This window comes from Ranitomeya variabilis, chromosome 1 (genome assembly GCF_051348905.1).
Source record: "Ranitomeya variabilis isolate aRanVar5 chromosome 1, aRanVar5.hap1, whole genome shotgun sequence".
NCBI lineage: Eukaryota > Metazoa > Chordata > Amphibia > Anura > Dendrobatidae > Ranitomeya > Ranitomeya variabilis.
Window position 1 is genome coordinate 836,657,067 of NC_135232.1, and position 25,528 is coordinate 836,682,594.

General features: G+C 42.0%; 1 protein-coding gene across 2 annotated transcripts in view; it reads left to right on the forward strand.

Annotated features, from left to right (window-relative positions):
• CDS1 (CDP-diacylglycerol synthase 1) overlaps positions 1 to 25,528 on the forward strand; it is a 119,908-nt gene that overhangs the window by 53,378 nt on the left and 41,002 nt on the right. For both annotated transcript variants that reach the window (XR_013218310.1, XM_077275798.1), the window contains exons 2-4: positions 4,394 to 4,524; positions 9,678 to 9,774; positions 13,702 to 13,799. Coding sequence is in view for 1 of the 2 variants with exons in the window: in XM_077275798.1 (XP_077131913.1) it covers positions 4,394 to 4,524; positions 9,678 to 9,774; positions 13,702 to 13,799 (326 nt within the window). In the remaining variant the exon portion in view is untranslated. The remainder of the gene's footprint in view (positions 1 to 4,393; positions 4,525 to 9,677; positions 9,775 to 13,701; positions 13,800 to 25,528) is intronic.

Consider the following 25,528-nt stretch of genomic DNA (forward strand, 5'->3'; position numbering starts at 1 on the left):
TACATTAAAGGGAACCTGTCCCATGATTTATGCTTCCCAAACTCGCTGGCAGCATGATTGATGGCAGATATATTTTTCTCTGAAACGCTCCAGTGTGTACTTAAAAAAAAAAAAAAAAATCTGTCCGTTGACCATAGCCAGAGATCAGATTTGCCTGCTGCCGGATCATGTGTGTCCCTATATATACACAAGGGAGAGACCTGTCAATAACCTGTAGCAGCACTGGGAAAAGCCAGCCGAGGGCAGCCCTGGACTAGTCTCATCTGTGACTGTGGTCATTAGCCGGATCTTTAAAGTATATTTGCTCTGAAACGCTGAAGAATTTCAGAGAAAAATCTACTTGGCTGCAATCATACAGGCAGACTCCGACTCATGCTGCCTACGGTTTGGGCAGCATGAATCAGATGACATGATCTCTTTAAATTATAACTTACTCAAGAATATTCCCCCAAAAATATAACAAGTTCTCCCCAATCCATGGGGCATGGGATAACTTGCTGATTGCTGCTGGTCCAACTGCTGAGACTCCTATAAATCCTGAAGATGGGGTTCTGGAGCCCTGAAAAGAGGGCTCTGCAGGGACTGCACATGCTTGATATCCAACTTCTTCCGATTCATTGTCTATAGGACTGCTGGAAAAAGATAAAAGCTGTTCTCTGCTATTTTTGGTAGTTCCATTAATAATGAAAGATGTGGAGGCCAAACATGTGCATCTCCAGTTTATTCAAGGCAGGGCCGCAGTGCCCTATTCATAGGGTTCCAGAGCCCCGTTTTTCAGAATCGCTGGGGTGCAAGGATTTGGACACCCATCAGTGAGCAAATTATGCCATATCCTATGCATAGAGAATAACTTGTTTTTGGGGGATAACCCTATAATTTGTGTTCACATTTTCTATTTGGTTGAGACTGCTTTAACCCTTAGTTTTATGTTGAATCAATGGGTTACAAATAAAGTGAATCTGTTAGCAATTTTTTTTGCTATGCAAGCTGCGGACAGCATGAAGTATGGGTTAAAACACACCTCAACGATGTGTCACATGGACATGTGCTGTTTACTTAGAGTGAAGTGATTAGCATGGGGTGACCTTCAGGCATGTGGGCAGTCGTCCGACTCCGCCCCCTTCTGTGATAAACAGCTCACTGTCTATAGTGATGTACACTCTGAGCCTGGTGTGGGCGGAGCTCGCTTTCTCAGCTCTGCTTCATTCTAAATCTTAAGGCTCTGATTGTGTCAGAACTGCTGCAACCAGTTTTCTAAGTGACACATAGTTGTATTCACAGGGTCTCTTTGATTACATTATGCAATAGTAATGTTTCTGATACGTTCAGTTATTCCCAAAATGCATCAGACTGCTGATCACTATTTTTTTTTTTTGGCCAAGGCACCCGCTTTCCACATGTCCCATTAGTGCATATAGACGTCATTGAGCTGGGTCCCCTGCATTGAGAGGCACAATCGTTAGAGGGCTATTCCCATCTCCAAGATCCTGTCACCATGTGCAATGCCTTGCAGTAGCTTAGATATCCATGGTTACCACCACTAACAACTAATAAGTGTCACTATATGAATATCTAAGCTACTGCAATGCCCTTCATGGGGTAAGCAACAAGCTTATCAGAAGAGCTATATTACATTTCTAATTATTATTACACCTACTACATATTGGGATATGATATTGGAGATGGGAATACCCCTTTTAAGTATCAGTGGTGGCCCAAACCTGCAATGACCACTGCTAGTAAAATGTTTAGAGGGGCACAATTGAATACATCTCCGATTTTGTAAGTAAATTTATTTCTAAAGGTGCTATTGACTAGAAATGATCACCAGATCTCGGTAACAACCCATCAAATCCACACAGGCAAAGAAATCAAATCATAGATGTCCATACACCGTGTTCCAAATTATTATGCAAATTGGATTTAAGTGTCATAAAGATTTAATTGTTTTGTTTTTCAAACTCGTGGATGGTATTGTGTCACAGGGCTCAATGGGTCACTGAAATCAATCTTAAACACGTGATAAATAGTTTTCCAGGTGATTCTAATTAAAGGAAAACTACTTTAAAAATGCTGTTCCACATTATTAAGCAGGCCACAGTTTTCAAGTAACATGGGAAAGAAAAAGGATCTCTGCTGCTCGAAAAGCATCAAATAGTGCAATTCCTTGGTCAAGGGATGAAAACATTAGAAATTTCCCGAAAACTTAAGTGTGATCATCGTACCGTTAAGAGATTTGTGGCTGAATCTGAGCACAGACGTGTTCGTGCTGATAAAGGCATAATGAGGAAGGTTTCTGCCAGGCAAGTTCATCGGATTGAGTGAGCAGCTGCCAAAATACCATTAAAAACCAGCAAACAAATATTTGAAGCTGCTGGTGCCTCTGGAGTCCCCCGAACCTCAAGGTGTAGGATCCTTCAAAGGTTTGCTGTGGTGCATAAACCTACTATATCGTCCACCCCTAAACAGAAACGGTTGCAGTGGGCCCAGACATACATGAAGACTAATTTTCAAACAGTCTTGTTTGCTGATGAGTGTCGAGCAACCCTGGATGGTCCAGATGGATGGAGTAGTAGATGGTTGGTGGATGGCCACCATGTCCCAACAAGGCTGCGACGTCAGCAAGGAGGTGGAGGAGTCATGTTTTGGGCTGGAATCATGGGGAAACAGCTGGTAGGGCCCTTTAAGGTTCCTGAAGGTGTGAAAATGACCTCTGCAAAGTATTTAGAGTTTCTGACTGACAACTTTCTTCAATGAACCATCTCATGCTGCAAAGAATACCTCTGAGTCATTGGCTGCTATGGGCATAAAAGGAGATAAACTCATGGTGTGGCCACCATCTTTCCCTGACCTCAACCCTATAGAGAACCTTTGTAGTATCATCAAGCAAAAGATCTATGAGGGTGGGAGGCAGTTCACATCAAAACAGCAGCTCTGGGAGGCTATTCTGACTTCAAGCAAAGAAATACAAGCAGAAACTCTCCAAAAACTCACAAGTTCAATGGAGGCAAGAATTGTGAAGGTGAAATCAAAGACGGGTTCCTATGCTAACATGTAACTTGGCCTGTTAGGATGTTTTGGAGTTAAATAGCTTTTTTGTTCAGTGAATGTGACGTCCTAATGCTGCAAATTCCACAAATGAGCATTTTCAGTTCTTTAAAACATATCAAATGTTTAGAAATTCTACTGTGCCTAATAATTTGGAACAGTGCATTTTGCGTTTTTAATCATTTTGGTGATTATACTGTTATCATTGGGAGGTTTCTTCAATAAAATTCGATGTATACTCTAACGGGTGATGACTTTTATTAGACTGACTCATTTGCACCGACCATTTAGGAAAATCAGAGAAAAATATAATTTGCATAATAATTTGGAACACGGTGTAGATTATGTGTAATGATGGAAAATTACACATGGGAAAAGTATTGAACACATGAATAAAGAGTTACAAAAAGCCAATGGTAAGTCATGACACCAGCTGAAATCGATTGGTAATTAGAAAGCAATCTTGCCACTAAGTGACAACTGGTGGCCTGTAAAAAGGTGTCTCATTATCAAGGTGCCACACAAGAAAACTCTCATGATGGGTAAAACCAGTGAGCTGTCACAAAACCTTTGCAACCTTATAAGGAAGAATGAATGGATAAATATACCCAGACATTCTTGATAAAAATCTATGGCATCTACCAGGATCATAAAGATGAAGGGAGGGTGGACATTTCAGCAAGACAATGAACCCAAACACACAGCCAAGGAAACTGTCAATTGGTTTCAGAGACAGAAAATAAATCTGCTAGGATGGCCCAGCCAATCACTGGACCTAAATCCAATAGAAAATTTATGGAAGGAACTAAACTTCGGAGTTCATAGGAGACCACGGGACCATGAGGATTTGAAGAGTGTTTGTGTGGAAGAATGGGCCAAAATGAAACCTGAGCAATGTATGCGACTAGTTTCTCCATACAGAAAGTGTCTGGAAGCTCTCATAATCAACAAAGGCTTTTGTACAAAGTGTTAAATTTCAGTAAACATGTTCAATACTTTCCCCTGCGACATTTCTCACTATCACACATGATCTATAGACCTCTATGGTTTGATGTCTTTGCCTGTGTGAATTGGATGGATTGTTACCGACATCTGGTAAAAATTTCATGTCAATAGCACCTTTAGAAATAATTTCACTGTATCAAAATCCCATAATCCCTTCTGAAAACGCTTTTTTTTTTTCAGTCTGGTACTCTTACTAATCATGAGTCTACTGACTACTGGGCTGTGTTGGCTTTCAGGGGGGGGGGGGCGGGCAAATAAATACAGTATACATAGGTTGTAAATAAAGTACTTTTATGTGATAATTGAAGAACGTGCTAACATGTTTACTCCTTTTCTGCAGGAAACGGTGGAGGAAAAGTATGCAGAGGCAGACGCTGACTCTGCGTTTGAAGGTGATGTTGCTGATGTCTCTGCCCCTACTGATAGCACCCCACAACTGCTGAACAATGCCCTGTCAGGCATGTCATCCAGGTACATACGTCATGTGTATCAGTAATTTAAAGTGTTGTTACAAGTGAGAATAAAGTATGAGTTTACTAGATGAATATAAAACTGGACTATACAGTATATACATATAATATATACATACCGTACATATAATAGCAGAAAATTTCTTTAGGGTACAGTGCAGCTTTGTAATGTACTAGCCTTTTCAAGAGCGTGGTATGTGTGTATATATGTGTGTGTATATATATATATATATACACACACACACACACACACACACACACACACACACACACACACACACACACATATATATATATATATATACACACACACACACATATATATACATACACACACACACACACATATATATATATATACACACACACACACACACACACACATATATACACACACACACACACACACACACACACACAATGTGTGTGTATATATTAGAGAGAGAGATTTATATCTCTATATTGTGTGTGTGTGTGTGTACATGCATACATACTGTACATGCATACATAAAGTAGCATGTAAAACTTTGGGCACCCTTGGTCAATATGACTGTTATTGGAAACAGTTAAGCAATATCTATCTATCTATCTATCTATCTATCTATCTATCTATCTATCTATCTATCTATCTATCTATCTATCTATCTATCTATCTATCTATCTATCTATCGTACATACACACACACAAACTTGCTAAAGTATTCATTCCCTTGACTTTTTACCTGTTTTGTACATTGCAACCTATGTTTAAATATTTTTGTAATCCGATTTGTGTATAGGCATAAATTAATTGGGATCAAATAACTAAAAATGTAAAAATGGCATGTACATATGTATTCACCCCTTTCGCGATGAAGCCGCTAAAAATTTCAGGTGCAAGCAATTACCTTCATAAGTTACACGCTTAGTGAAAGGAAGTCAAAGTGTGTGTCACATGGTCTGTCACAACAAAAAAGGAAAGAAAAAGCCAGCTCACCGATCTTCAGAAGGTGCACCGAGACCACATCCTGATGAGATGATCCAATAGTAAATGGAAAAAAAAATGTTCCAGCTGTTCTTAATAAACTACTTGACTTTATTTCATGCGTTTAAAATACAAACAGCCCAACGGACAACGCTCAGGAGGACATGAGCTACGCGTTTCGATTGCTGCCGCTATCTTTATCAAAAGCTTTGTCCTGAGCGTTGTCCGTGGGGCTGTTTGTATTTTAAACGCATGAAATAAAGTCAAGTATTTTATTAAGAACAGCGGGAACATTTTTTTTTTTTTTTTTTTTTTTAGTCACATGGTCTGTCACTATATGCATACCTTTTCTGAAAGGCTACAGAAGCTGCAACCAGTGCTGGCATCGGGGCAAGGGCAGGGGCCCTGAGCAGGCAGGGGGGCCCACTCGTTGCCTGGGACACTGGCACGCTATGGGGGCCCAGTGCCAGTGGACCCCCCACCTGCTCTGGGCCCCGGTTCCACTGCTGCGGCATCTTCTGCGTCCTCTGACTGTGACGTTCAGGTCAGAGAGCGCAATGAAGTCACATCTGTGCGCCCTCTGCCTGAAAAGTCACAGTGCAGAGAGATGGAAGACTGTGACGCTGAGGAGTCTAGAGCATAGCAGGAGAGATATTTCTTTTTTTTTTTTGTTTGGAGCACTTTATGGGGCCAATTACATATGGAGCAGTATATGGGGCCCATTATATATGAAGCATCTTATTTTGCCAATTACATATGGAGCATCTTATGGGGCCAATTACATATGAAGAAATATATGGGGCCCATCATATACTGGAGCACTATATGGTGCCCATCATATACTGTATGGGGCATTATATGGGGCCTATTCTGTATGGAGCATTATATGGGGCCCATTCTGTATGGAACACTATATGGGGCCCATCATATGCTGTATGGAGCATTATATGGGGCTCATTATACTGTATGGTGCCATACTAGGGGCTCATTATTCTGTATGGAGCATTATATGGGGCTCATTATACTGTATGACGCAATATGTGGGGCTCATTATTCTGTATGGAGCAATATATATATATATATATATATATATATATATATATATATATAATTTTTTTTTTTTTATTTTTTTTTTTCACAGTATTCTGTATTGAGCACTGTGTGGTGCCCATAATACTGTACAGAGGACTATACTGTCTGGTTTCTGAGCTATTGATACCACTCATGTATAATGTAAGAAGTAAGTGAAATCTTTGGCATTGTACTATACCTATATTTCTCTGCCGTATATGTGCATCATGAATTGTGGTATGTGTTAAAGGAGCCCACTGAGACTCTTTCGCCCTGGGCCCACGAAAACCTGGAGTCAGCCCTGGCTGCAAAACCATTAAGCTAGGGACATCACTAACCAAACACCATGAAGACCAAGGAGCTCTCCAAACAATTCAGGGTCAAAGTTGTTGAGAAGTATACATCTGTTTCAATTATTTAAATAAATGAATCACAATCTTTGATGCTCCCTTGAGCACCATTGAATACATTATAGTCAAATGAAAAGAACATGGTACCACAAAAACCTGCCAAGAGAGGGCCGCCCACCCAAAGTCTCAGCCCAAGCAAGGAGGGCATTAATCAGAGAGGCAACACAGCCCAAAAGGTAACCCTGAAGGAGCTGCAGAGTTCCCAAGCAGGGATTGGAGTATCTGTCCATTCGACCACAATAAGCCTTTACACTTCATAGAGGTGGCCTTTATGGAAGAGTATGCAGAAAAAAAGCCTTTACTTACACACAAAAATTGCAAGCCTTGTTTTAAGTTTGCCAGAAGACATGTGGGAGACTCCCCAGATGTGTGGAGGAAAGTGCTGTGATCAGATGAGACCAAAATTGAACTTTTTGGCCACAAAGGTGAACACTTGGTCTGGCACCAAACCAACACTGCTCATCACCCCAAGAACACAATCCCCACAGTGAAACATGGTGGTGGCAGCATCATGCTGTGTGGATGTTGTTCGGCAGCAGGAACGTAAAATGGTCGGAGTCGAGGGGAAGACAGATGGTGCGAAATATAGGGATATTCTTGAGTAAAATCTGTTTATCTGTCAGTGATTTGAGACTGGGATGAAGGTTCACTGTACTATAAGACTATGACTCAAAGCATACTCCTAAAGCAACACTCGGATAGCTTAAGGGGAAACATGTAAATGTTTTGGAGTCGCCTAATCAAAGTCCAGACCTTAATCCATTTGAGAATCTGTGTTCATACTTGAAGATTGTCAGTTACCAAAGGAAACCTTCTAAGGCTAGTTTCACACTAGCGTTTTGCTGAGCAGCGGAGGGCTGCGGACTTCCTCCGTGAAGCCCCGCCCACGGTCGCACCTCCACCGCTCAGCTCTGCCTACGTCCGCATGCGGCCTGCGTACCTATCTTTAACATTAGGTCGTGCGGATGCCTCCGCATGCGTCGTTTTGACGATGCAGAGAAAAAAAGAAATTCCAGCAAGCTGCATTCACGCGGGTTGCCGCATCGTCAAAACGATGCATGTGGTGGCATCCGCATGACCTGTGTACCTAATTGATAAAGATAGGTACGCAGGCCGCATGCGGACGTAGGTGGAGCCGAGCGGCGGATTGCGGCCGTGGGCGGGGCTTCGCGGAGGAAGTCCGCAGCTCAGCAAAACGCTAGTGTGAAACTAGCCTAACTTGAAGCTGGAGCAGTTTTACCTTGAGGAATGATCAAAGATCCCAGTGGCAAGATGTGGAAAGCTCATAGAGACTTATCCAAAGTGACTTGCAACTGTAATTGCTTCAAAAGGAGGCTCTACAATGTACTAACTTTAGGGTGGTGAATAGTTATGCACACTGAAGCTTTCAGCTATTTTATCCTATTTGTTGTTTGGTTCACAATTAAAAGAAAACCGAATGTTCACAGTTGTAAGCATGTTCTTTACATGAACTGGTACAAACCCTTAAAATAAACAGTGAAATTTCAGGTTGTGAGGTAGCAAAACACGAAAAATGCCAAGGATGGTGAATACTTTCGCAAGCCACTGTATATAATTATTTTGTGGTTCTTTTATATATTTTGTTGGTCATCGACTCTCTCTTAATGGGATTTGTAAATGTGAGGGCCCCTCTTAGGCTACTTTCACACGTCAGTTTTTTGCCGTCAGGCACAATCCTGCGAATTTTGAAAAAAAAAAAAAGGATCCGGCAAAAAAACGGCCAGCGATGGATCCGGCGAAAAACGTGAGGTGAAATGATCTAATCCGGCGACAGAATCTGTCTTTTTACACAAACCGTGCATTTTCTATTCAAATCATGATCTCTCTCTCTCTCTCTCTCTCTCTCTCATATCATGGGAGAAGCTCAGGAGCACGGAGGCTGCTCACATCCAGCAATCTGCCCAGCTTCAGAGCGCTGTAAACAGGCTGTAAAGGAAAGGGCTTGCTTGTGCCGCATGCTCCTTGCCTAGGTCACCAGCCAGACTGGGACTAAAGGGTGGCCGGTAATCTAGGTAACTAGCTTTACCTATAAAAATCCTCTCCGTTCTCACGAATGTAGAGTTTTTTTTAAAAAAATTTAAAGGGACTGTCCGCACAGAATGACTTTTCAAACCACTTACAGGCTCTCTGTGCACCCTTGGTGTGGCCAAACATTTAAGTGCACCTTTCCACCTATCTCTGCCCTTCTTTGCCTATATAAATCTGTTACTATCAATCAAAATATAGGGGAGGGGCAGAGATAGGGGGGAAAACAAGTAGATGGAAATGTGCACTTAAATGTTTGGCCACACCAAGGGTGCACTGAGCGCCTTTACTTAGTTTGTGCTGGCGGTCCCTTTTCCATAAGGTTCAAATAGCAAATTGGCTAGGATTTGCAAGCAATTAGCAATTTTAACCGTTTATGAACTTGAGAAAACCTTTTTCTTTAAAGGTTTGTCTTCTGTTGAGGATTCTTCTTAACCTATATGTCATGAATAGGGTATAACAGTCTAGAAAGGCATCATCCTCGTATCAAGATTGAAGTTGTTGGGGGTTCGTTACCTCTATGTACTGCAGAGGATTGCTTGATGTTCACTCCATCTGCTCGGCTTTATTTTCATGTCCTTGGCAAAGCCTGTTGTAATTTGTATTCATTTGATCACAGACGATCATGCTAAAGTTGATTTATTACTATTTTATATATTTCAGATGGAAAAATTGGTGGATTCGAGGAATTTTTAGCTTAACCATGATTGCTTTATTTTTTTTTCTCATCTACTTGGGACCTGCTATGCTGTTAGTTTTGGTAAGTTTTCCAGCATGTTTAGAGTTAAAACAAATTTTCCAAGATTAGAAAAAAGTTTTTTTTTTTTTTCCATTCATTGGAATAAAGGTAAACTGACAATAGTGCCCTTTTTAAATGAACCCAAAACTGACTGCTGTGCTAAAATACTGCAAACACTTCTTATTTTTATAGCTCTTTTGCCAAGGTTTACAGTTTGTCACTTGTATAGAGCGATGCCACGCACGCCTAACCGGCATGTGACCACATGTATACAGATAGCATGCTTAAAGTCACGTAAATTCTCACTCCCACCTTTCCACACCAGAAAATCTGACAGAGTAAGTGTGCGCTGTGAGGATTTAGAAGTGTGCAGTCGCATAAAATGATTGCAGACTTTCATCAGAAGACAGGACAACCCCTTTATATAAACAATCGGTTAATCGGATAAATACACAGTGACAATCCTGCATAGCACCAATCTATCTAGCAACATATAGACCACACATATAGGATTAAAAGTAAAGGTAACATTACCTGCATTGTATGGAACCAGGGACCCACCACACCTGACTTGCGTTTCGCAATTAAATGCTTCGTCCAGGGGTGACTTTTTACTTTGTCGTGTATGTGAGGTCTATATGTAGTCATTGCAGTTCGCTCACCATCCTGGTAGCTCTTCTTTGAACTTGCTCCAGTTTTTCAATGTCTTTTTTTTAAAATGTGGTGCCCAGAACTGGACATAGTATTCCAGATGAGGCCTGCTGCATCACACTGTTGACTCATGTGTAATCTGTGATCTATTAGTGTACACAAGTCTTTTTCACACGTGCTGTTGCTTAGTTCTATTCCTCCCATTCGGTAGATGCAATTTTAATTTTTCTTGCCCAGATGTAGAATCTTGGATTTCACCCTGTTACATACCATTCTATTAGTCGCAGCCCATTGTTCAAGCTTTTATCTAGATCTTTCTGAATCCGATTGTTCAATTACCTTGCATCTCAGTGGCCTTAAGGCCCCGTCTCACTTAGCGAGATCGCTAGCGAGATCGCTGCTGAGTCACAAGTTTTGTGACGCAACAGCGACCTCAGTAGCGATCTCGCTATGTGTGACACGTAGCAGCGACCAGGCCCCTGCTGTGAGATCGCTGGTCGTGTCGGAATGGCCTGGGCCGTTTTTTGGTCGTTGAGGTCCCGCTGACATCGCTGAATCGGTGTGTGTGACACCGATCCAGCGATGTCTTCACTGGTAACCAGGGTAAACATCGGGTTACTAAGCGCAGGGCCGCGCTTAGTAACCCGATGTTTACCCTGGTTACCAGCGTAAATGTAAAAAAACAAACAGTACATACTCACCATCTGATGTCCGTCAGGTCCCTTGCCGTCCGCTTCCTGCTCTGACTGAGTGCCGCCGTACAGTGAGAGCAGATCACAGCAGTGACGTCACCGCTGCGCTCTGCTCTCACTGTACGGCGGCACTCAGTCAGAGCGGGAAGCAGACGGCAAGGGACCTGACGGACATCAGATGGTGAGTATGTACTGTTTGTTTTTTTTGGTAACCAGGGTAAACATCGGGTTACTAAGCGCGGCCCTGCACTTAGTAACCCGATGTTTACCCTGGTTACCCGGGTGCTGCAGGGGGACTTCGGCATCGTTGAAGACAGTTTCAACGATGCCGAAGTCGTTCCCCTGATCGTTGGTCGCTGGAGAGAGCTGTCTGTGTGACAGCTCCCCAGCGACCACACAACGACTTACCAACGATCACGGCCAGGTCGTATCGCTGGTCGTGATCGTTGGTAAATCGCTATGTGTGACGGGGCCTTAAGATGGCAAAACAATATGCTACAATAAATGTCAACTCACGAGTCAACGTTAAATGAACAATAGTCTGTGTTTCTTGACTAACCAAAGAAAGACAGAAACTCCAAAATCAACATAACGATAATAGCGTATGTCTCCTGGTCTACTGAATTTACATCTGGATAATTAAGGTTAAATGCTGTGTCATCACAGACCCTATTGTGCTTTTCTGCGCCCCAGCTCCTGTATATATACAAGCAGTTGTTTGGTTGGTCACTACTTAACGAGGTTACTATTTAACCATCATGGTGAGCGGACTGCCAAATATGGCCTAGAAGACTAACAGAAGACTTAATAGCTGTCTACAAATATTATCTGAAGGGATGTCAGTGTGGAAGGATCATTAGTATTCTCATTTGCACATGGAAACACGAGAAGCAATGGAATGAAACTGAAAGATAAAGTATTAGAAAAAACTTTGACAGTGAGGGTGATCATTGAGTGAAACAGGCTGCCACGAGAGGTGGTGAGTTCTCATTCAATGGAAGCCTTCACACAGAGGCTGGACAGACATCTGTCTGAGATGATTTAGTGAATCCTGCATTGAGCAGGGGGTTGGACACAATGACCCTGGAGGTCCCTTCCAACTCTAACATGCTGTGATTCTATACATCTGTCTGAGATGGTTTAGTGAATCCTTCGAACTCTTAACATTCTATGATTCTATGATCTCATGCCTGTTTTAGTAAATAGTGTAACAATTCTAGATTGTATTGAATCCTGTGTTATTTCTATCCTTTGTTCCTACTAGAAATTTATGAATGAGTTGACAACCAGGTGTTAACATTGCTTTTGTCAAAGGGGTGTGTCTACACAGTGTGACACTGCCAACACTGATTGGACAGTGGCAGACTTTTGAGACACACCCCTTACTGGAATTTTCTAAACTGCCATGTCGGGAGAGTTGACTGGTTCTTTTTAGTAAAAGGTCCTGCTGTGCCTTTATTATGTAGATGTTACTCATGACCTATAGAAATATGGCACTGTCATATGCACGTGGTAGTCGTAATGGTTATTTTCCCTTTTAACATAGAGAGAAATGCTGAACTTGGACCTTCATGTTATCAAAGGTTGTATAAAACAGCTTGGTCTTTCTATTACATTTCGAGTCCTAATTGCGTTATCATTGAGAAGGCAAAGTCCTCTCATGTTCCTGTCTTGATTTCTATTGAAAAATGTATGATAAATGCTCTCAACGGGATTTCTCTTGTTCTTATATAATAGTATGCATTACTTAAAGGGGTTTTCACATTTGTATATTTCAATATGATATTGTACTTATGAGGGAAACTCTTCTGAGAAGTACACAGTATGTTGTGTCAATAGTCAAAAATGTTATATTTCACACATGGAGCGTGAAAGGGAAGTCCGGATCGTGCTGCCTATTTTCATGTTGGTGGTCCTCCAAATCTGCGTGTGAAAAACACTAGGCTCCAGCTAATAGCAGTTGGGGAAGGCCGATGTGGCCTAAAAATATATATATATGTTTTTTAAATGTATAATTTTCCTTGATTATAGTCTTGATTTTTTTTTTGTTAAATGTAGGTCAAAAAACAAAACAAAATGGGCTTCGACTCCACAGCCCCGCTAGGAAGTCTCATTCATAATTGGACAGGTAAAATGCACCTTTAGGCTGCAATCACACATTGCAGCCAGTGTGCAATTTTACTTAATTTTTGTTGCAGCTGTTGAAAAAAAATGCACCATTTGCCATGATTTTTGAAACTCGCAGCAAAAACATTACTGTTTTTCCACGATTTTAAAAAAAAAAATAAAATGCACCGTGTGAATGTAGCCTTAGTGCTCTAATATTTTACTCTGTTCTTCAGAAACTGATGTTAAATCAGAGCTGCCATCTAGTGTACTCTGTGCTCCCCCAGTGTTACTGAGCCGCTCAGTGCACCATTCCACCCAAGGGTTTTGCGTGCCCCTCCCCCTTCACTGGTGATTGACGGCAGTAGTGTACGTGGAGCGAGAACTGGTTGCTGCGAAAGCTCAGCCAGTGCTATCAAATCACCAGTGGGGGAAATGGGGGCAAGTAAAGCCCCTCCTCAGGCTTTCCGTACTATCCGGTGATCTTTGTCTGTTTCAGGTATCTGCAATCCAAGTGAAGTGCTTCCATGAAATAATATCCATTGGCCACAGATTCTACAAGTCTTACGATCTGCCATGGTTCAGGACTCTTAGTTGGTAGGTGTAAATGTTATCTTTCCATTGTGAGTTCTAAAAGAAGTATTTGTAAAGCTGATAGAAACTCCGCATCTAGGTTTTATCCATGCATGTAAGAGAAAAATAAAAGCATCAAAGTAACACAAGAAAAAAATACATAAAAGCAGCAAATGAGGAACTAGAAAGAAAGCACTGGAAGCTTCTCCACAATTCAGACAACACATTGAGAGACAAAACTGGATCATGTGCAGTTGGTACCCAGGGTGGAGGAGAGGATGCTGCATAGGCAGCATCAATAGTAAAAAGTTGGTCACACTTGTCAAACACTATGCTTGACAAGTGTGACCAGCCTGTCAATCAGTTTTCCAAGTGATTCTACAGATCGCTTGGAAAATGCTAGCATTCTGCAGCTAATTACGCTTGCAAAACGCTAGTGTTTAGCGGGAATATGCATGCCAATTCCGCATGCGGGTCATTCCATGTCAAGTGAACCAATGATTTTTACCTCTATATTTTTAATTCTTTTGAGATTTTGTTATTTTGTCAGTGTGTCAGAGAATGCAAAATGTGAAGAAAAAAAATTCTAGATATATTTATTTTTTAATTGATTTTCAAAGTTCGGAAAAAGTGCGAATTTCTGTGTTGCCTGCCTTTACATTTCTCCTCATAACTCAGGTTTGAAAAAAGATAGAGAAACAAATTAAACACCATTCTACTCAGAACTGTACAGGCTTTCACCAGATGTGTCGCAAGAGTATCTTTTAAAATTTTGCGTTTGCATTCAAATGAGTAAAATATTATCAAACGCATTCCCGGAAAAAACGTTTACCGTATTTTTCGGACTATAGGACGCACCGGACTATTAGGCGCACCCAGGTTTTAGAGGTGGAAAATAGGGGAAAAAAAATATTTGAAGCAAAAAAATGTGGTAAAATATTAAATAACATAAATAACATACTATTATACAGTATGTGGTGTTATTACATATAAAAGTATGTTATTATGTTGGAAGCTGCAGGACCAGTGTGGTGTCTGTACAGTACTATATGAAGATGCTGGAGGGTGAGTATAAGAATGGGGGCACATGGCTTATATTGAAAGCACCACTCCAGCACTGCAAAATAACACTGGAATGCTGCTTTAAAATCCCATGGGAGAACTATAACTCCCAGCATGTCCTGCAGATCCTATGACATGCTGGGAGTTATAGTTCACCACAGGAGTGGCGGAGTGCTTTATTGTGTATTGTAAAGACTAACCTCTTAATTGTGGCAGCCTGCCAGCCTGTGATGAGGTAAAAGCATCCCATGACTGCACACAGAGCCCTCCCTCTTGTTGCCTCTCCACAGCACAGGTTATGAGGAAGCTGCAGATTCTAGTGGGGAGCCTGAAGGACCTGTGATGTCAAGAAGAGGGAGGGCTCTGAGCTGCCATGTGATGCTCCAGCCCGCCCACTTCTGACATCATCACAGGTCCTGTTTGTGCACAACACTCGGTGTCCAAGCATGGCAGGCAGGTACGCAGCGATCTCCTCTCTCCTCTGGCCCCTGCTGCTGCCTCCTCCCCAGGACACACAAATCTCCCTAGCTGCTGCAGGAGTCAGCAGCTGAGGAAGCCATGTGTGTCGCTGCTTAAGTGGAGTATTCATTTGCTGCTCCTGGCTCACCGCTCAGCTGATCGGTGGGCGGGGAGCAGCTAATAAATATTCACTGCACTTAATCAGCGGGGCCATGTGCTTTCCCCAGCAGCTGATTCCGGCAGCGGGGACATCCTGAAGTGGGATAACAGTGCGATCCCACTCACTGCTGCCCCCTCCCCACATGCTATATCCGTACTATAAGACGCACCCACACTTTCCTCCCAAATTTGGAGGAAAAAAAGTGCATCTTATAGTCCGAAAAATACGGTAATTTCAAAAACTGCACATGTGCCTGCTATGCTCCTAGCCACATCTGTACCAAAATACAAGTTGGGATCTTGATGGGATCATATTTTAAAAAATAAAAATATTACAGTATCAATTCGAAAATCTCAAATTCAGATCTGTCCAGCCTGTCTAAAAGTGTGGGGTCTATAGTTACCAAATAATCCATGATTTTTAGATATTACGGTATCGTGTTACAGCTTAGAAGCAGGAGAGGACAGAGGAGAAGCTTTGTTAGGGCTGAGAATGACCAGGGGTAGCCAGTGAATGCAGAGCGGATGACAGGTCAGCAGCTCGAGCCTCCACTCAACACCCAGGCAACTCCTCAAATGGAGGGAGTAAAATATTCTTAACATCCAGTTCATGTATTGTTCAAACCAGGACTACGAAGAGGAGGAGAGTTTGTGAAAACATCGGTTACAGGAAGCAGAACCCATCACAGGGACTGTCATCCCATGTAGTGGAAATAAAGACAGTGACGTCCATGACGTGGTAGAAGGCAGCACAAGATCGGCCATGGATGACACAACTGGCTATGTGACCTGTGAATATGATCGGCGCTGGCGGCTACTGGACTCTCCAAAGATTGTGACAATGAAGACGTAGAAGTGACTTTTCTGCACCTTCTGGTCCAGCGCCGTCCTTTGTGTTTCCAAGAAAACCAGACATTGTAAAAGTTACAAAAATCATATATTAACTCTGGTGGAGCCGAGCACCATGACAGCCGTACATACTCTGACCCAAAAGAAAATGGCCATTGCTAGTAAGCGCTTATGGACAAGATGACATTTCACCCACTAGAAGGGACAAATTGATGATAACAGGCCAGTTTAAAAACCTACTATTGTTTGATTAGTTCATATTTTAGGCTGGTTTCACACTTGCGTTTTTATCTGCATGCGTTTTTTAAAAAAAACGCATGTGTGAAAAATGCATGTAAACGCGGTAAAACGCATGCGTTTTTTAGACGCATGCGTTTTTATAGAAAAACACAAGAAAACACAAGAAAAAACAAGAAAACCCTAACCCTACCCCTACCCCTAACCCTAAACGTGACTGAAATACGTGGCACTGAAATACGTGCAACTGAAATACGTGGTACTTAAATACGTGGCACTTAAATACGTGGCACGTGGCACTTAAATACGTGGCACGTGGCACTTAAATACGTGGCACATGACACTTAAATACGTGGCACGTGGCACTTAAATACGTGGCACGTGGCACTTAAATACGTGGCATGTGGCACTTAAATATGTGGTACTTAAATACGTGGCACTTAAATACGTGGCACGTGGCACTTTAATACGTGGCATGTGGCACTTTAATACGTGGCACTTAAATATGTGGCACGTGGCACTTAAATACGTGGCACGTGGCATACGTGGCACTGAAATACGTGATACGTGGCACTTAAATACGTGGCAATATGACTGTCAGAAAATGTTCATTAAACGGTTAGGGGTGAGGTTAGGGGTAGAGTTAGGGTTAGGGTTTGGATCCCTTTATCACCTTGATGGTGGTGGGTGGCTTTTCAGTGTGTTTTCTGTTTTTTTTTTATAAAAACGCATGCGTTTTTAGCGCAAACAAACGCATGTGCTTAAAAACGCATGCGTTTACATAGACAGCAATGCATTTTTTTGCCGCGAAAAAACGCATGCGTTTTTTCGCGGCAAAAAAACGCGCAAGAAAATACTGCAGGTAGCATTTTTGAAAATGAACGCATGCAGACAAAAAACGCATGCGTTTGAAAACGCGACCAAACGCATGTGCAAAAAAACGCATACGTTTTCAATGTTAAATATAGGGGGAAAAACGCATGCGTTTTTTGTGCAAAAAACGCTGCAGACAAAAACGCAAGTGTGAAACCAGCCTAATAGAATGAGGGTTTAACCTACTGTACTATTCTTAAACACTTCATAAGTGACATGTTTAGTGATATAATAGAAAAAAATTGTTACATGTATAAGTAGGTGGTAAAAATATTGGTTCTTTTAATCTTGTTTTTAACATATAATTAGGATGAGACTGTCTTTAGAAAACCACACTTGAGGATGTGATCACCTTTTTTCTTTTGGCTTGTTCAATGCATTCAGGTTGAAAATGCTGAGCAAGTTGTGTTATGATGATTAGCGCTATGTGCGCACGATGCGGATTTGCTGCGGATCCGCAGCGGATTTTTCCGCACAGAAACGCTGCAGACCCGCACTGTGATTTACAGTACCATGTAAATCAATGTAAAAAAAAAAGGTTGTGCAGAAAAATCAGTGCGGAATTGCTGCGGATTTAAAAGAAGTGAATGTCACTTCTTTTGTGCGGATCTGCAGCGTTTCTGCACCCCTCCATGAAAATCCAGAAATCCGCAGTGGCAAAAACTGCATAAAATCCGCGGCAAAACCGCGGCAAATCCGCAGCTGCGGATTCTGCCAGGAGATGCGGATTTTGTGCAGAAAATTCTGCACCACATTTCCTACGTGTGCACATAGCCTAAGATGTATTTATTCTGGCACTTCGGTATTTGTTTTTTGTGTTTCTTTATTGTTGCATATAAATGTTGAAATTAATAAGTTTGTAATTTGAAAAGAAAAAAGGAAGAAACTCACACAAACATAAAATCAGATGATTCAAGGCTTAAAAAAAATACAAATTTGATAGGTCCCAAGTTGAATCCCTGTACAAATATAATCACGAACACAAGTAACACACATGCATGTTTTCACAATTGTGCATCAAAATTTTGAATTTCATTTCTCAAAAGCAAAATATAAAGAAACATAGTCTTGTGACATATCAAATGAAAGCCGCTACCGTTCTGAGAAAAATGATGCCTCTCCCACCTCTTTATCTTAATTGTAGCCCGAGATATGATAAATGTAAAGCCATACCAGCCCAAACTTAACGCTTTTTCAAAACTTTAGAAATCTGTAAAAAAATTAACTGAAGAAAAAAATTCTAAACTTTTAATTTGTAATTAACTAAAGTTGAACTTCATAAAAACTAAAAATAAAAAAAATCTAAAGACGTCAGGTAAAAAAAATATTCATATTTGGATCACTTGATATGGAATGACCCATGCGTATTTCCCGCGGCAGGGAGTTGCAGAATTTCTGTGGAAATTTCCACGGCAATTCTGCAACTTGTGCACATAGCCTTAGGGTTTAAAAACGAGAAATACTTTGTTTACATCTTAGGAGACACATTACAACAGCATGCTCCAGAGCAGAGGTGTCAAACTGCATTCCTCGAGGGCCGCCAACAGGTCATGTTTTCAGGATTTCCTTAGCATTCCACAAGGTGCTGGAATCATTCTGTGCAGGTGGTTAAATTATCACCTGTGCAATACAAGGAAATCCTGAAAACATGACCTGTTGGCGGCCCTTGAGGAATGCAGTTTGACACCTCTGCTCCAGAGCATATGTCCCAAATCTAAAATATGTTTTGAGCTTGTAACGGCTGTTATTCACACCACGACTTATGCTGTGAATGAACGCTGTTTTCAGCTCGAAACGCATTAGTGGTCTATGACGCATCCTTTGTAGTATGCTGTTACAATGTGTCTTGTAGAAAAAGTTTTTTAAAGTGTATATCCAGGAAAAGAATCCACCGATCTGTCGACACGACATCCGCAGAGGCAGCTGAATCCCCGGCAGGAGTGGTCTGTGACTGCTCTCTGCCAGGAAAGAATGGCGCCGTGCACAACAGGCAGGTGGTTAGCAAACGAATTGCCTTTTAGTGCTTAGGCACATTTTTTGTTTTTCAGAAAGTCCCGAATATATACCATTTAAGTTTTTAAAAGGAATCTGATTCCAGCTATAGTTAGGTCCATATATATTTGGACAGAGACAACATTTTTCTAATTTTGGTTATAGACATTACCACAATGAATTTTAAGCAAAACAATTCAGATGCAGTTGAAGTTCAGACTTTCAGCTTTCATTTGAGGGTATCCACATTAAAATTGGATGAAGGGTTTAGGAGTTTCAGATCCTTAACATGTGCCACCCTGTTTTTAAAGGGACCAAAAGTAATTGGAAAATTGACTCCAAGGCTATTTCATGGACAGGTGTGGGCAGTCCCTTCTTTATATCATTCTCAATTAAGCAGATAAAAGGCCTGGAGTTGATTTGAGGTGTGGTGCTTGCATTTGGAAGGTTTTGCTGTGAAGTAAACATGCAGTCAAAGGAGCTCTCCATGCAGGTGAAACAAGCCATCCTTAGCCTGCGAAAACAGAAGAAAAAACCTATCCGAGAAATTGCTACAATATTAGAAGTGGCAAAATCTACAGTTTGGTACATTCTGAGAAAGAAAGAAAGCACTGCTGAACTCATCAATGCAAAAAGACCTGGGCGTCCACGGAAGACAACAGTGGTGGATGATCGCAGAATAATCTCCATGGTGAAGAGAAACCCCTTCACAACAGCCAACCAAGTGACCAACACTCTCCAGGAGGTCGGCGTATCAATATCCAAATCTACCATAAAGAGAAGACTGCATGAAAGTAAATACAGAGGGTTCACTGCACGGTGCAAGCCACTCATAAGTGTCAAGAATAAAAAGGCTAGACTGGACTTTGCTAAAAAAACATCTAAAAAGCCAGCACAGTTCTGGAAGAACATTCTTTGGACAGATGAAACCAAGATCAACCTCTACCAGAATGATGGAAAGAGAAAAGTATGGTGAAGGCGTGGTACAGCTCATGATCCAAAGCATACCACCTCATCTGTAAAACACGGCGGAGGCAGTGTGATGGCTTGGGCATGCATGGCTGCCAGTGGCACTGGGTCACTAGTGTTTATTGATGATGTGACACAGGACAGAAGCAGCCGAATGAATTCTGAGGTATTCAGAGCCACACTTTGTGCTCAGATCCAGCCAAATGCAGCCAAACTGATTGGTCGTCGTTTCATCCTACAGATGGACAATGACCCAAAACATAAAGCCAAAGCAACCCAGGGGTTATTAAAGCAAAGAAGTGGAATATTCTTGAATGGCCAAGTCAGTCACCTGATCTCAACCCAATTGAGCATGCATTTCACTTGTTAAAGACTAAACTTCAGACAGAAGGGCCCATAAACAAACAGCAACTGAAAACCACCGCAGTGAAGGCCTGGCAGAGCATCAAAAAGGAGGAAACACAGAGTCTGGTGATGTCCATGAGTTCAAGACTTCAGGCAGTCATTGCCAGCCAAGGGTTTTCAACCAAGTACTAGAAATGAACATTTTATTTAAAATTATTGAATCTGTCCAATTACTTCTGATCCCTTTAAAAACAGGGTGGCACATGTTAAGGAGCTGAAACTCCTAAACCCTTCATCCAATTTTAATGTGGATACCCTCAAATGAAAGCTGAAAGTCTGAACTTCGACTGCATCTGAATTGTTTTGTTTAACCCCTTCACCCCCCGGAGCTTTTTCCGTGTTTTCATTTTTCGCTCCCCTCCTTCCCAGAGCCATAACTTTTTTATTTTTCCGTCAATATGGCCATGTGAGGGCTTATTTTTTGCGGGACGAGATGTACTTTTGAACGATACCATTGGTTTTACCATGCCGTGTAACAGAAAACAGGAAAAAAATTCGAAGTGTGATGAAATTGCAAAAAAAGTGCAATCTCACACTTGTTTTTTGTTTGGCTTTTTTGCTAGGTTCACCAAATGCTAAAACTAAGCTGCCATTATGATTCTCCAGGTCATTATGAGTTCATAGACACCTAACATGTCTAGGTTATTTTTTATCTAAGTGGTGGAAAAAAATTCCAAAATGTGCAAAAAAAACCCAAAAAACAATTTGCACGATTTTCCGATACCCGTAGCGTCTCCAATTTTCGAGATCTGGGGTCAGGTGAGGGCTTATTTTTTGTGTGCCAAGCTGGCATTTTTAATGATACCATTTTGGTGTAGATACGTTCTTTTGATCGCCCGTTATTGCATTTTAATGCAATGTCGCGGCGACCAAACAAACTTAATTTTGGCGTTTTGATTTTTTTTCTCTCTACGCCATTTAGCGGTCAGGTTAATCCTTTGTTTTTATTGATAGATCGGGCGATTCTGAACGCGTTGATACCAAATATGTGTAGGTTTGATTTTTTTTTTAATTGTTTTATTTCGATTGGGGCGAAAGGGGGGTGATTTAAACTTTTATATATTTTTTATTTTTTTTATATTTTTAAACACTTTTTTTTTAAAATTTTGGCATGCTTCAATAGCCTCCATAGGAGGCTAGAAGCATTCACAACTCGATCGGCTCTGCTACATAGAGGTGAAGTACAGATCACCTCTATGTAGCAGAAATCCAGGTGTACTTTGAACGCCGACCACAGGGTGGCGCTCAAAGCAATCGGCCATCAACAACCATAGAGGTCTCAAGGAGACCTCTGGTTGTTATGGCAATGCACCGTTGACCCCCGATCATGTGACGGGGGTCAGCTGTGCGAGCACTTCTGGCCGCGCTAGTTAAATGCCGCTGTCAGCGCTTGACGGCGGCATTTAACTAGTTAATGGGCGCGAGCTGATCGCGATTCCGCTCGCGCTCATTGCGCGCACATGTCAGCTGTACAAAACAGCTGACATGTCGCGGCTTTGAGGTGGGCTCACCGCCGGAGCCCACCTCAAAGCAGGGGATCTGCCAGCTGACGTACTATTCCGTCAGCTGGCAGAAAGGGGTTAAAATTCATTGTGGTAATGTCTATAACCAAAATTAGAAAAATGTTGTCTCTGTCCAAATATATATGGACCTAACTGTATGTATCACTTACTGGGCTGCTTGCTGCAGTTTTATCTGCTGCAGATTTAGTAGTTCTCTGAAAGCTTAGTTCCATATAACCCAGCCCACACTACTGATTGACATTTTTCTGTGTACACTGTGCATAGGCAGAAAGCTGCCAATCAGTCATATGAGCTGACTTATACAGAGCTCATGAGTATGGAGGGCTACATGGCAGTAGGTTTTCTAGTCTTCTAGTGATAATCTCCTGCTGTTAAAACAGTAATTTTATCAAACTACTACAGCAAGCAGCTCGGTAAATGACACAACTGGAATCAGGGTCTCTGTCTCTTAATTATGCTGCTCTCATATAAGATGAAAAAACTGGTGACAGGTACCCTTTAAAATCTTAAGTGCTGGATCACCCCTTCATTGGATCTGAGCAGTCATGGTCTGGCTACTCACCGTGCACGGGGTAATGTACAATGGAGCCTTTCTATGGCTTTAAGTGTGCTAAGCAATTCCACCTATTTCTAAGTAACCCTGTGAATATGCAGTAGATATCTCAGATGATACTAAACCTATAACGCAGACTCTCGTAGTAACAGGTTCTCCTAGTTATCAACTTGGTAATGGAGATTGGCAATGGGTGTGAGTCAAAAATCTACACCCATTTATAGATCACAGCAATGTTAGATTCATGTTTTTCTTTCTTTTTTTTTTAAAGATTCTGACCACTTTTTGTAGTATCACCATTTCCTACTAACATTTCCTCATCTCTGTAGCCCTTATACTGTATTAAAGTGTCAGGCTTGAGTTTATTGTCACTAAATGAAGCAAGAAGTGGTTTTACCCTCTAGGTGTAATTAAAATGAATATCCGCAACATTTCATTCATGAGTTCATGAGATTTAGTTAAGTATTGGAAGTCTGCATTTCCGCTAGATAGTTGGCATGCTCCTTCAGGCTCTCTCCTTTCACTTCAGGTTGAATTAGGCCAGAACACAGTGTGACTTCAATAGAATGCTAACACACAGCACGGAAAATCCTGGAATTGTTCTGCTGCCAGGGTGTAGTGAGCAAACACTACAATTGGCGCAGACTGTCGCTGAAAGAGAAGATAACAGAACGCTTGTACTACGTTCAGAAAGATGTGTCCTAAGATTAAGGGGCATTTTCTTGTTGTCTGTGCCCCTACTTCTCGTTGTTGCCTTACGAGTTATTTGGTGGCCGAGGGGAGCAGTTTAACCCCTTAACGACCGCCGATACGCCTTTTAACGGCGGCAGTTAAGGGTACTTAAACCACAGCGCCGTTAATTAACGGCGCTGTGGAAAAAGTGAATAGCGCCCCCGAGAGTCGGATTTTCTCTGGGGGCTTGGTTACCGGGGTTAGCAGAGACCCCAGAGAACATGATTCGGGGGTTTTTTACCGACCCCCGTGTTGCGATCGCTGGTTATTAACCGTTTACCGGCGGTCGCAACAACAAAAACAAAAAAACGCGATTTCCCATTTAATTTCCCTGTCCTCCGATATGATCGCACATCAGAGGACAGAGAAATGGGGTCCCCGATCGCTCCCGATACTCACCTGTCTCCCCCGGTGATCCTCGTGGTTCCCGATGGGCGCCGCCATCTTCTTCCGGCAAAAAAATGGCGGGCGCAGTGCGCCGGCCGGCACCCAGAAGATCTTTGGGGTCTCGGCTGCCGGGGGTAGCATGATCGGGGTCGGTTTTTACCGACCCCTGTTTTGCGGTCGCCGGTAATTAACTGTTTACCGGCGACCGCAAAAAAAAAAAGCGATGTGTAATTCTCTGTCCTCTGATGTAAAGTTAGGGTTAAAGTTGGGATTAGGGTTGGCATTAGGGTTACGTTTGGGATTAGGGTTAGGTTTGGGATTAGGGTTAAGGTTAGGGTTGGGATTAGGGGTGTATTGGGATTAGGGTTAGGTTTGAGGTTAGGGTTGAGATTAGGATTAGGGGTGTGTTGGATTTAGGGTTCTGATTAGGGTTATGGTTGTTTTGGGGTTAGGGTTGAGATTATCCTTAGGGTTGTGATTAGGATTATGGATCGGGTTGGCATTAGGGTTAGGGGTGTGTTGGGGTTAGGGTTGGAGTTAGATTTGGGGGGTTTCCACTGTTTAGGTACATCAGGGGGTCTCCAAACAACACAGCCAATTTTGCGCTCAAAAAGTCAAATGGTGCTCCCTCCCTTCCGAGCTCTGCCATGCACCCAAACAGTGGTTTACCCCCACATATGGGGCATCAGCGTACTCGGGATAAATTGGACAACAACTTTTGGGGTCCAATTTCTCCTGTTACACTTGTGAAAATAAAAACTTGGGGGCTAAAAAATCTTTTCTGTGGAGAAAAAATATTTTTTATTTTCACAACTCTGCATTATAAACTTCTGTGAAGCACTTGGGTATTTAAAATTCTCACCACACATTTAGATAAGTTCTTTGGGGGCTCTAGTTTCCAAAATGGGGTCACTTGTGGGGGTTTTCTACTGTTTAGGTACATCAGGGTCTCTGCAAACGCAACATAATGCCCGCAGACCATTCTATCAAAGTCTGCATTCCAAAATGGCGTTCCTTCCCTTCCGAGCTCTGCCATGCGCTCAAACAGTGGTCCCCCCACACATGGGGTATCAGTGTACTCAGGACAAATTGGACAACAACTTTTGGGGTCCAATTTCTCTTGTTACCCTTGTCAAAATAAAAATTTGGGGGCTTAAAAATCTTTTTTGTGGAAAAAAAATTTTATTTTTATTTTCACGACTCTGAATGCCCAAGTGCTTCACAGAAGTTTATAATGCAAAGTACTCACCACACATCTAGATAAGTTCCTTAAGTGGTCTAGTTTCCAAAATGGGGTCACTTGTGGGTGGTGTCTACTGTTTAGTTACATCGGGGGCTCTGCAAACGCAACATAACGCCCGCAGACCATTCTATCAAAGTCTGCTTTCCAAAACGGCGCTCCTTCCCTTCCGAGCTCTGCCATGCGCCCAAACAGTGGTTTACCCCAACATATGGGGTATCAGCCTACTCAGCATAAATTGTACAATAAATTTTGGGGTCCAATTTCTCCTGTTACCCTTGTGAAAGTAAAAATTTGGGGGTGAAAAATCATT